At 33.2% G+C, this 10,930-nt stretch overlaps 1 protein-coding gene across 1 annotated transcript in view; it reads left to right on the forward strand.

Moving 5' to 3' along the window:
* The window catches only part of PAWR (PRKC, apoptosis, WT1, regulator), a 67,320-nt gene that overhangs the window by 44,509 nt on the left and 11,881 nt on the right, over positions 1-10,930 (forward strand). The window contains exon 4 of the mRNA XM_012735145.1: positions 5,044-5,078. Within this exon, the coding sequence (XP_012590599.1) occupies positions 5,044-5,078 (35 nt within the window). The remainder of the gene's footprint in view (positions 1-5,043; positions 5,079-10,930) is intronic.

The raw sequence follows: 10,930 nt of genomic DNA on the forward strand, positions 1-10,930 counted from the left end.
ACCATTCTGTTGTCAGACTAAGAGTTTTTGATAATTTGCTTTGTTGCTTTATATTCCACAAATGAGGGAAATCATATGTTGTTTTTCTCTTTTGACTTACTTCACTTAGCATGAGTCCCCTCAGGTTTCATTTATGTTGTTGCAAGTGGCAAGAGTTAATCTTTTTTTTTTAAAAAGAAATGCTGAGCAATACTGTATTGTGTACATATGCCACACCTCTTTGCCTAATGGCCTGTCAATGGCACTTTGATTTCTTACGTCAACTGTTGTGAAAAATGCAGTGACCATCAGGGCTTAAAATTTGTGTTTTTATAACCTTTGAAGAAATATCCAGAAGTGGAATTACTATTAATATATCATATAGTGATTTAATTTTTGATTTTTTTGAGGACCCTCCCTATTTTCCATTATGCTCACAATTACGTACCCATAAACATGGCATGGGGTTTCTTTTTCTCCACAATCTCACTAGTTTTGCTGTTTGACATTTTGAGGATAGCTTTTCTAACTGCTTGAGTTATATCTTTTTTGGTTCTTGAGTTGTGTGAATTGTTTATATATTTTGTTTATTGACCACTCGTCTGTTACATGATTTGCAAACATCTTGTCCCATTCAATAGACTTTCTCATTTTACTGCTGCTATTTGCTCTGCAGAAGCCTTTTAGTTTGTTAGAGTCCCATTTGTTTATATTCTTATTTGTTTCCTTGCTGTTGGAGAGGAAACTGCAAAAATATCTCAAAGGTTGAGCTTGTCACCTATGTTTTTATGGATCCAGGGCTTATATTCCAGCCTATAATTCATTTTGAATTAATTTTGCAAGTGGTGATGTAAAGGAGTGTTGTCATTTCACTTTTCTCTGCAAGTGATTGTGCAGAGTTCTCAGCATCATTTTTGAAGATCCTTTCCAATTTATGTTATTGGCTCCTTTGTTACAAGTTATCCATAAGTGTGTGTTTTTATTTTTGCACTCTAGATTGTATTCCCTTTATCTGTCTGCCTCTCTTGATTCTAAAACCATACTGCGGTGATTACTGTAGCTTTGAGTATAGTTTGATGTCAGGAAGCATAACATCTCTTTTAGTTCTCTTTCGTCAATATTGCCTTGTCTGTTCAAGGTCTTTGTGGTTCTGTACAAATTATGGGTTTTTTTGTTTTGTGTTTATGAAGAATGTGTTTTTGTTTTGTGTTTGTTTTGTGTTTTTTCTTTTGTGTTTAAGAATCCGTTGGGATTCTTAAAGGGGGATGCATTACATATGTATTTTGCTTTACATAAAATGGCCATTTTCAAATGTTTATTTAGTCTTCCAGTCTGTGAGCATGGAATGGAATGTCTTCTCTCTCTCTTTTTTTTTTTTTGGTCCAGTTTCTTTCAATAATGCCTTACAGGTCATTTACTACTTTATTTAAATTTATACCTAGGTATTCTTTTTGATACAGTTGTCAATGGTATTGTTCTCTTAGTTTCTCTTTCTCCTAGTTCATTATTTACATGCAGCAGATTTTTGTATATGATTTTGTAGCCTGAAATCTGACTGTATTCATTCATTTCCAGTAATAACTTTTTTGTGACGTCCTTATGGTTTTATATATATAATGCCATCCACAAAATAGTGACAATTTTGCTTCTTATCCAATCTGGGTGCTTTTTTTTAAATCTTTTTTTTCTCTTAGCTTATTTCTCTGGCAGGAATACTATGGTAAGTAATAGTGATGATGAGCGCGGACATCTTGTTTCTGATTTCAGAGGAACGGTGTCATTGTTATACCATTGTGTTTGATATTAACCAAGGTTTGTCTGTCACATGTGACCTTTATAATGTTGAGGTATGATCCTTCTATCATTTTTTAGTCTTATAAAAATGCCTGCCTAACTTATTTTGTCAAACGCATTTTCTGCATCAGTCGAGATATTCACATAATTTTTTATCCTTCATTTTGTTCATGTGATATATCAAGCTGATAGATTTGCATGTATTTCACAATCCCGGAATCACTGGAGTAAATCTAACAATCATGGTGTTTGATCTTTGTAATGTACTGTGAAATTTGGAGATTTTTGCTTCTTTGTTCAGCAGAGATACTGGCCTGCAAATTTTTGAGTGTATGTGATGTCCTTCTCTGGTTTTGGTATAAAAAGATTTTAGGAAATACTGCCTCCTTTCCAACTTTTTGGGCAAATTTGAGAAGGTTGAGTACTAGATCTTCCTTTCTTGAATTTATATTAGAATTCACTAGGGAAGTCATCTGGCCCTGGACTTTTGGATTTTGGGAATTTTTGAATATTCTCCATTCATTTAACAATCATTTTGTTCAGGTTTTGTGTTTCTTCCTAATTCAGTCTTGGGAGGTTGAACAATACAAATGATTTATCGAACTCGATGTTCATAGTAGTTTCTTAAAATCTTTTGTATTTCTGAACCTTCATCTTTTCATTTCTTATTTTATTTGAGTCTTTTTGTTGTTGAGTCTAGCCAATGGTTTGTCAACTTGGTAGATTCTCCCGCCCCCCCCCCCCCCCCCCAGTAAACCAGCTCTTCATTTTCAGTAATCCTTTTGGTTGTCTTTTAAAAACATTTCTATTTTGTTTATTTCCACTCTGATTTTATTATTTCCTGAAAGGCAGGCTATTACTGCTCCCAGTTTCTACTAAGTAATATATAGTCTATCTAGTTGGAGGAATATTCCACAAGAATCATTGTGAAATAACATTTAGTTAGAAAATATATAATCTAATAAAAAGGGCATGCTCTTGTCAATAAAGAATTAACTTGGTCCTTCCTGGTTGCGCAGCTGGTTAAAGCACAGCACTGAGAAGCTAAAGCCACTTACAGCACTGAGAAGCTAAAGCCACTTGCGCATGAGTTCAATTCCCGCCTGCCCCGCAGGTGACCACATGGCGAGGCAGACCTCTTCTGACCCGTCCGCTGCTCCCCTCAGCAGTGTACTTCATCTGCCTGTTCTGCTCCCCACTCTGTCTCTGGTGAAGTCTCTCACCGCCCCTGAGCCTCTGGCCTGTACCCCAGTTCTGTATGAACAAATAAAAAAATCTTAAAAAAAAAAAAAAAGAAGAATTAAGTATTGTCTGTGTGTTTCAGGATCTATCAAATTATTATTTGTATAGAGATAAGCTTAAATTTCAGTTGTTTACTCTTAGGCATGGATTGATTTGATCAATAACGTCTAATTGTATCAAGTGTATCAAGCTAGCTGTATAGAAAGTACTGTGTGAAATTTATTGAGATACAGTTTAGGTGACTAGTTGTTTAAAAATAAAAAAGGTGTATAAAATGTAGAAAACTGGTATTACACAACTTCCTGTTAGTATTTGTAACTAGAAACTTGTGTTACTGACTTTAAATCATCCAGTTAGATTAAAGTATATAGTTATACTACTACTTTAGTTTAGTAGTGTTGAAAATGCCCTTTATTTCACATTTCTGCATTTGTTAAAATTCTACTCTAAATCTGTATTATCAAAGTTTACTCTATTAGGAAAAATGCTTTTAAATGAAGCCTAAGAAATATAGTTATTGGTCATTTGTTCAGTTGATATATTTGTAACCAGAAATCAACAAATCCAACAAGGGCTCTTCTCATTTAGTAGTTCTGTTTCATTTCAGTAAAAAGAAATTTGGATCATTAAGCTGATGTTACAGTGTGGAATATTTCAGTTATAATTGAAATTAGAGAGTTGTGATATTTTTGAACTACCAGCATTATCAGCACTTTTTTCCTATTGCATTTTTAGACATTTATGTTATATGATTTAGTTTTAATTTGTATGGGATAAAATTAGAGACTTTCATAAAGAAAACATTCATAAAATGTTACTTGATTACTGTTTGTAAAATCCTAAGAGAGACAGTTCCTTATGACACTCTTTGATTGGATATACATGTACTTAGTATTTTTCTGATTTTTATAACTAGTGATTATACATTTTTTGGGAGGTCACAAGGAATTTAAAAGAGGTTTTATAAAGTATTTTGTTATTCTCTAGAAATATGCTATTTTAAAAAGGTGATCTGTTTTAAGTTTGGTGTACAAAGTACAAAGATTCTTGTGCTTTATTTAGGGGCTGGCACTTTAATAACTGGCAGATAAGACTCTTAACTGTGTGGTTTGCTATACTGTTGGCTCACACTGCACCATGAAGCCACTCTTTCCTATTTTACTCAAAAACCTGGTCATTTTATAAAGGGAGCTTATTTCTCTTATTTATCGAGATGAGAAATTTTTTCGTGTGGGGTCTGGTCTCTCAGATTTGTAACAATTAATTAGGAAAGAGTTAATATCAGGACGTGTTATTTTTAAAGGACTCATTATTTAATTTTGACTGATTTTATTAAAATGAAATTATAAAAACATATAGAGCGTATGGGGTATCAAAAGCCTGAACAAAAGAAGTAACTTTTCACTTGATTGCAAGGTAATAAGTTCCCCACCCTAATGATTAATACAACGTTTAAGCAAATATTTTCTTTTTGATATATTAGGAACAAGTTAAAAATACTTTCTTTTATCCTTATCTGTCTTTAAAAATGAGCATTAATCATTATATGTCTTTAGTTAATTGTAACTTTTTAAAAAGAGAGCTTAAAAAACATACATATTTATATACAGATATCTATATACACACATGTAGGTATTTGTGTGTGTATATCTGTGTCTATGATGGTTATGGCTTGTGCATGTGTGTGTATGTATGTATGTGTGTATTATAATGGTGGCATTTTTAAGATAATGCTCATTGATTTCCAAAAGTATTTAAGCTAACTGGCCGATGAATGAGGCTTCCATTGTCCATTTTTGGAACTTTGAAAATACTACCAAGTCAAAAAAAAAAATTAAGTGATTGTTCTTTTTTGAGAAATTAGAAGTGTTGTTTTGTGCAATTAGTGTTGTGGATTTTTAAAATTCATGGTATTTTCTTCAAATTGGTTTATTTCAAAATGATGCCTTCACTATCAACTATTTTATGTCATCTGTAATTGTGTGCTTGAATATACATCCAAACTGATATGTCATTTTTTTTTTACAGGAGCCATCTAGAACAGTTTCAGGCAGATACAAAAGGTAAGAATTTCGAAGTGGTGAGTTAAAACATATCACATCGTATCAGTGTGATGTCTGTCTGACCATCTGACCATTGCTTACCTGAAACTTTTTTAAGCAGTTAAAAAAAAAAAAAGAAAGAAACCTTAATATGTGCTCTTAAAGAGAAATTATGTTGTAGTCAGGAAAGTAATGTATGTCTAACTACAACTTAATCTGATATTGATATACCCTGTATTTTTAAAACTGCATGCATCAAGAAAACCTAAAAAGACACACACCATGAGCTTACATAGGCCTGGTGAACTTAGCAAAATAAGAGCTTAGATTCATTTTCTTTTATATATATGTGTGTGTGTGTGTGTGTGTGTGTGTAAATTATAAATGCGACATCTGTCTTGGTCAGTGCACACTGCTGTAACAAAACAGCAGACAGAATGTGGCGTAAGCAGAAATAGATGTTCTCATAGTTACAAAGGCTGTAAAGTCCAAGATCAGGATGCCAGTATGGTTGGGTTCTGATCTGTTTATTTTCTGACATTTAGGTGACTGCTTTCTTGCTGTTACCTCACATGATGGAGAGAGAGTGGCTCTCATGTTTTCCTATCTCAGCCTGAGAACTCTACCCTTATCACCACCCTTCCAGTGCCTCACTTCCAAATATACCATCACTTTGCAAGTTAAAGCCTCAAAATAGGAATTTTTGTGGGGTGCACAATTCAGTACCATTTCCTTCTTATGTCAGATAATCCTCCTCCTTTTGACACTATGATTTCATATAAACATCTTCATAGGAATTTTAATAGAACCTATTTGGTTATGTTTGTAAAGGGAAAATTTTATTTAGGAGCACATTTTCATGCAGAGATAAAAGATTTTACAACACAACTGTTAACTTTTTTCTGGGAAAGTTTCTTATGATCATAGCTTTAAAACCTGTAGTTCTTTTGTACTGCACATATAGTTTTGAGAACTACTGAACTGACTTAGCAACAGTTTTTTGGTTTGTTGTCAGGTGTGAAACCTGAATTTTTAATAATAGGAGTTCCAGGCTAAAGACCAAATGAATCACTCAGTATTTGTCAAGGGATCATCAGTTTTCCTTGGCTATATGTGACCCCATCTAGAGAAATCTTCCATCTCAAGATCTTTCATTTCTGTTTTAGTGTATGAGTTGTATATTTTACCTAGTACTGTAAAGCACACAAAGGCTGTACCTTTTCTTGTTAATGGATTTTATACACGGACACAAAAATCTTAAAATGTAATTGAGATGCGGCTACTTTTTTGGTCTAAATTCATCCCGTGTGAATTTGTAAACCATTCTCTGCTTTGTAAATATTATTAACTAAGCTGTAAATGTTACTTCTATGTCCCAGACACTTTTCAAAGCACTTTTGTACATTATTTTCATTAATTCCCCCAGTAAGCCCCATGAGGGAACTATTTTATTCTCATCTTACACTTGAGGAAACTGAACACAGTGAAGTTTAATGATCTGTGTGAGATTAGAAAGATAAAATTTGACTACCTAATTAATAGCATATTGCTTGTCATGTTGCTGTTACTTATAGTGAATATTGATTTATCTTTTATGGGTAGAATATAGAATGATTTATTCAGAGTTTGATTTATCTTATTTAGATTCCAAGTAATTGGATGGTACCAGCCACTGGGTTTTATTCTGTTTAATGCAGATTTTTAATGTGACTTTTGTGTATGAAGTCCTGTATTTTACAGCTCTCTTTACTTCATTCTATTAACAATATAGTATTATAAAATGACTTTCATTCTTAAGATTTTGAGTTCCAACAAGGTCTAATTAGCTTTATGATCATGAAAGAGAAATTATATCATGATATTTGATGTAATTTTACCATAAAGTACATTATATATATCCTTGAAAATCAATCACTAAATTGAACATGCAGCACCATATTTCTTTTTCAAAGAGCTTTATTGAGATGTAATTCAAATATAAAATTTATCTTTGTAATTATGCAATGCAGTGGTTTAATGCATTCATATTATTGTAATTCAAATATAAAGTTTATCTTTGTAATTATGCAATGTAGTGGTTAATAGTGCATTCATATTATTGTAGAACAAAAATTCCACTAGCTCCAGATCTTTCTGCCCCCCAAAAAGGGGAAACCTGGTTCAACAATCAATCCCTAATCTTTCAGTCTTCTCCTTAGCTTTTAGCAACCAGTATTTGCTTTTTGTCTTCATAAATTTTCCTTTCTGGCTTTATCATAAATGGAATCTTGCATTATGTGGCCTATTGTGTCTGGCTTCTTGTTGTTTAGCATATTTTCGAGATTCATCTATTAACAGCATACGTAGATAAACCATACTTCTTAAGCCATTTATCAATTGAAGAACATTTGGCTCATTTCCACTTTTTGGCTAATGTGAATTATTGTATTTGAACATATAATATGCTGTGAAAATGTATGTGTGAATTTTTAATTGAATCCTTACTTAATTTTGGTATACAGAAGTATACAGAAATTTTGTGTAATTGAAAATTTTTCTGAAAAAACAATGCATGTTTTATATCAAAAGAGTTTCCTGTTAGTTCTGAGGTGCAAAGTTACTGTGCTTGGCTGTTTGGGAGATGCATTTTAGAGATAAGAAAGTGTATGTAATTTTAGCTTTTCTTACCAAATAAAATGACCTATGTCTAGAAAATGGTTCTCCCTACCTTCTACCCTAATATTATTTTGCCTAGTTGTCAGGTAATGAAATTTCATAGGTCAGCTGTATTTTATGAGATAAATACATTATTTAGAATCTAGAATAATTAACTGAAAAGTACTAAAATGAACATGTGATAATCTACAACTTAAGGTTCTGACAAGGGAGAATTATATACTATAATGTATTAATGTGAAATTATAATGTGGATATTAAAGTGGTGATGTAGAAAAACAATTTTTTTTTGGAAATTATTACCTATTATGTTAAATGGGGAAAGGCAGAGCATACTAAGAGTATGATATATGATACACAAAATCTGTTGTGTGTGTAAAACAAAGTATTCTTAACTTGATATATTGATGAACTAAAATTCTGTGTAAAAGAAAATGTTTCTTATCTGGGAGCAGAGCTACATTTTTTTTTTTTTCATCAATGTTTTAAAGGGACCTGTGATTCAAACTACTAATATGTTGTAAAATGTGTTTATATCTGGGTTGGTGGGATTATTGTGTTAGGGGTTGGTATTTTCTGTTTCCTGTAGTGAATATGCATCACAATTTTAAGTCAGTGGTCGATTTTATCTTTAGTGGTGTGTGTGTGTGTATTTAAAGGAAAAGAAAAAGAGAAGACCCTTGCTGGTAAGGGTTGGTGGTAGGGAGAATAAAGTAATAAAGCATACTAAAAATATGGAGAGGAGTCATGTACTTGTTGGCTATTTAGGAATTTCATGATTTATCTAATACTTCTAAATATTTGACATTCATTTTAAAAGTAGATTTTACTCACGAGTCTTACGTTCAAATTGCTAAGATAAAATATCTTTTTTAGTGGAAAATTCCTAATGGTAACCTCATAATGCTGACAATCTTGTTCTCATGATAGTTTTAGAATAACAGAGTTTGTCCATATCACCCTTCTCTCCTTACCCCCAATACATCTCCTAATATTTTCACAGAAGATGTGAAAATTCCCAGAAGGAAAAAATCTTCTAGCAAAGAGTGATATTTATGTATGATGATTCTATTTATTCTTTCCTTTTCTGAACATTATTGTTTATATCTTCATAGCTAGAGGGAGCAGAGGGCAATTCTTTTGGGAAGTGTATTAACATTCCTGATTAAAATGTTACAGGTAACTTTTTTGAGTTATTTAAGAAATCTTTTATTCTGGGTATTTTTTTCACTGTACATACCCACTCTCAAAATAGGTTAAAAACATGTCTGTTTTTGAAATAAACAGGATTAAATTTGGCAGAAAGTTAAAGTAATAGAGATTCACAATTGAGACAGAATTCCTTACACTCCTGATATAAATGAGTTAAAAGTCTGATTTTGTTCTTAAGTAATAATTATTCCTTGTTTTGAATTTTGAGTTATTTACTTTGACAAGTTATTAATAATTTTTAAATGTTACCAGGTGGAACTTTTTGAAATTCTGTTTTTTAAACTTGTATTTCAAGCAAATATACAACTATTAGGGGATTGTCCATATTTCTGGATTATTTATATTTGTCAGTATTGTATTTGCTTCTTGAGAAATCTTGTGGTCATTGAAGATAGACAGACATTTGGATAAAGAGAGACTCTTTCTCCCTCTCCCCCAACTATCTTATCTATATCCAGTTATTTACCAAGACTTGTAGAGTTCTTTTTCCTGTGTCACCAATCTAGGCTGGCACAAAGTCCACATTTCTGTCTTAGCACCAGTGGATTTTGATACCATCTGCTGAAATCCACTAGGCTTTCCAAGTTTAAATACCGAAAATTCTAAATTTAGGATGTTTCTGAGATACTAAAAATAGATTTTTAGAAGTTGTTAGTTGGGCCCTCCTAGTGGCGCAGCAGGTGAGCTGACCCACATGGCGCAGCAGACCTCTCCTGTCTCGCCTATTGTTCCCCTCAGCAGTGTATTTCAGTCAGTCTGCCTGTTCTGCTCCCCAATCTGTCTCTGGTGAATCCTCTCACCTCCCACACCTCTGGCCTGTACCCCAGTTCTTGTATGCATTAAATATTTTTTTAAAAATTTGTTGGTTATGCAAGTATGGAACTAGTAATTTGAATCTTCCTAATAGGAGTTGACAGTAACTGAGGTCATCAGAGTGAAGTAAATTTCTGTCAGTTTGGAGAGAGAATAAAGTACTGAGAGAAAGAGCTGAATAACACTAGTATTTAATGAATGGTTATAGAAAATGAACTACACATAACAGCAAAGAAACTGAAAGAAATTGAGAGTAAAATATCATTGAAGCATATAATGTAAATGGAAGAACATTAGAATGTTAGTGCTATTGTTTTACTGTTCTGTATTTTACAATTAGTTCTGTGATCTATTTGAGTTATTTTTTATAAAGCATGTATGGTCAGTGCCGAGATTTTTTTCCCCCATTGTGAATGTTCAGTTGTTTTGCCACCATTGTCCAAAACACTTGTCTTCACTCCATTCCATTGCCTTTGTTCCTTGGTCAAAGGTCAGTTAACTTCATTTATGCAGGTTTATTTTTTCCATATCCATTTGTCTGTGCTTTTGCTAATATGGTGCTGTCTTGATTACTACAGGTTTATACTAAATATTGAAGTGATGTAGGGAGTCTTCCAACTTTATTCATACTCAGTATTGTGCTGTCTATTTAACTCTCTTTGTAGATATTAGAATCAGTTTGGTAGCATCCAGAAACTAACTTAACTAGGGTTTTGCATCAAATCTGTAGATTAAGTTGGAAAGAACCTGGCATCTTGCTAGTATTGAATCTTACCCATTGACAGAGAATAGAGATCTTTCCATTTATTAGTTCTTTGGTGTCTTTGTTTGATTTTGGCACTGGGGTAGTGTTGGACTCAGAATGAGGAAATTCTGTTTTTGCTTCTGTCTTCTGGGAGAGATTTTAGAAAATTGGTATTTTTTTTTTCCTTAAATATTTGGTAGGATCACTTTGGAACCCATCTGGGCCTGGTGCTTACTGTTTTGGAAGGTTATGGATTTTTGATTCAATATTTTAAAACAGGCATTCCTGGCCCTCCCTGGTGGCGCAGCGGGTTAAAGCACAGTACTGAGAATCTGAAGCCACTTCCACATGAGTTCGATTCCCGGCTGCCGCCTATCCCGGAGGAGACCACATGGCGAGCCAGACCTCTCCTGACCCGCCCGCTGCTCCCCTCAGCAGTGTACTTCGT

Source organism: Condylura cristata, unplaced genomic scaffold (assembly GCF_000260355.1).
Source record: "Condylura cristata isolate star-nosed mole 26May11 unplaced genomic scaffold, ConCri1.0 scaffold00004, whole genome shotgun sequence".
NCBI lineage: Eukaryota > Metazoa > Chordata > Mammalia > Eulipotyphla > Talpidae > Condylura > Condylura cristata.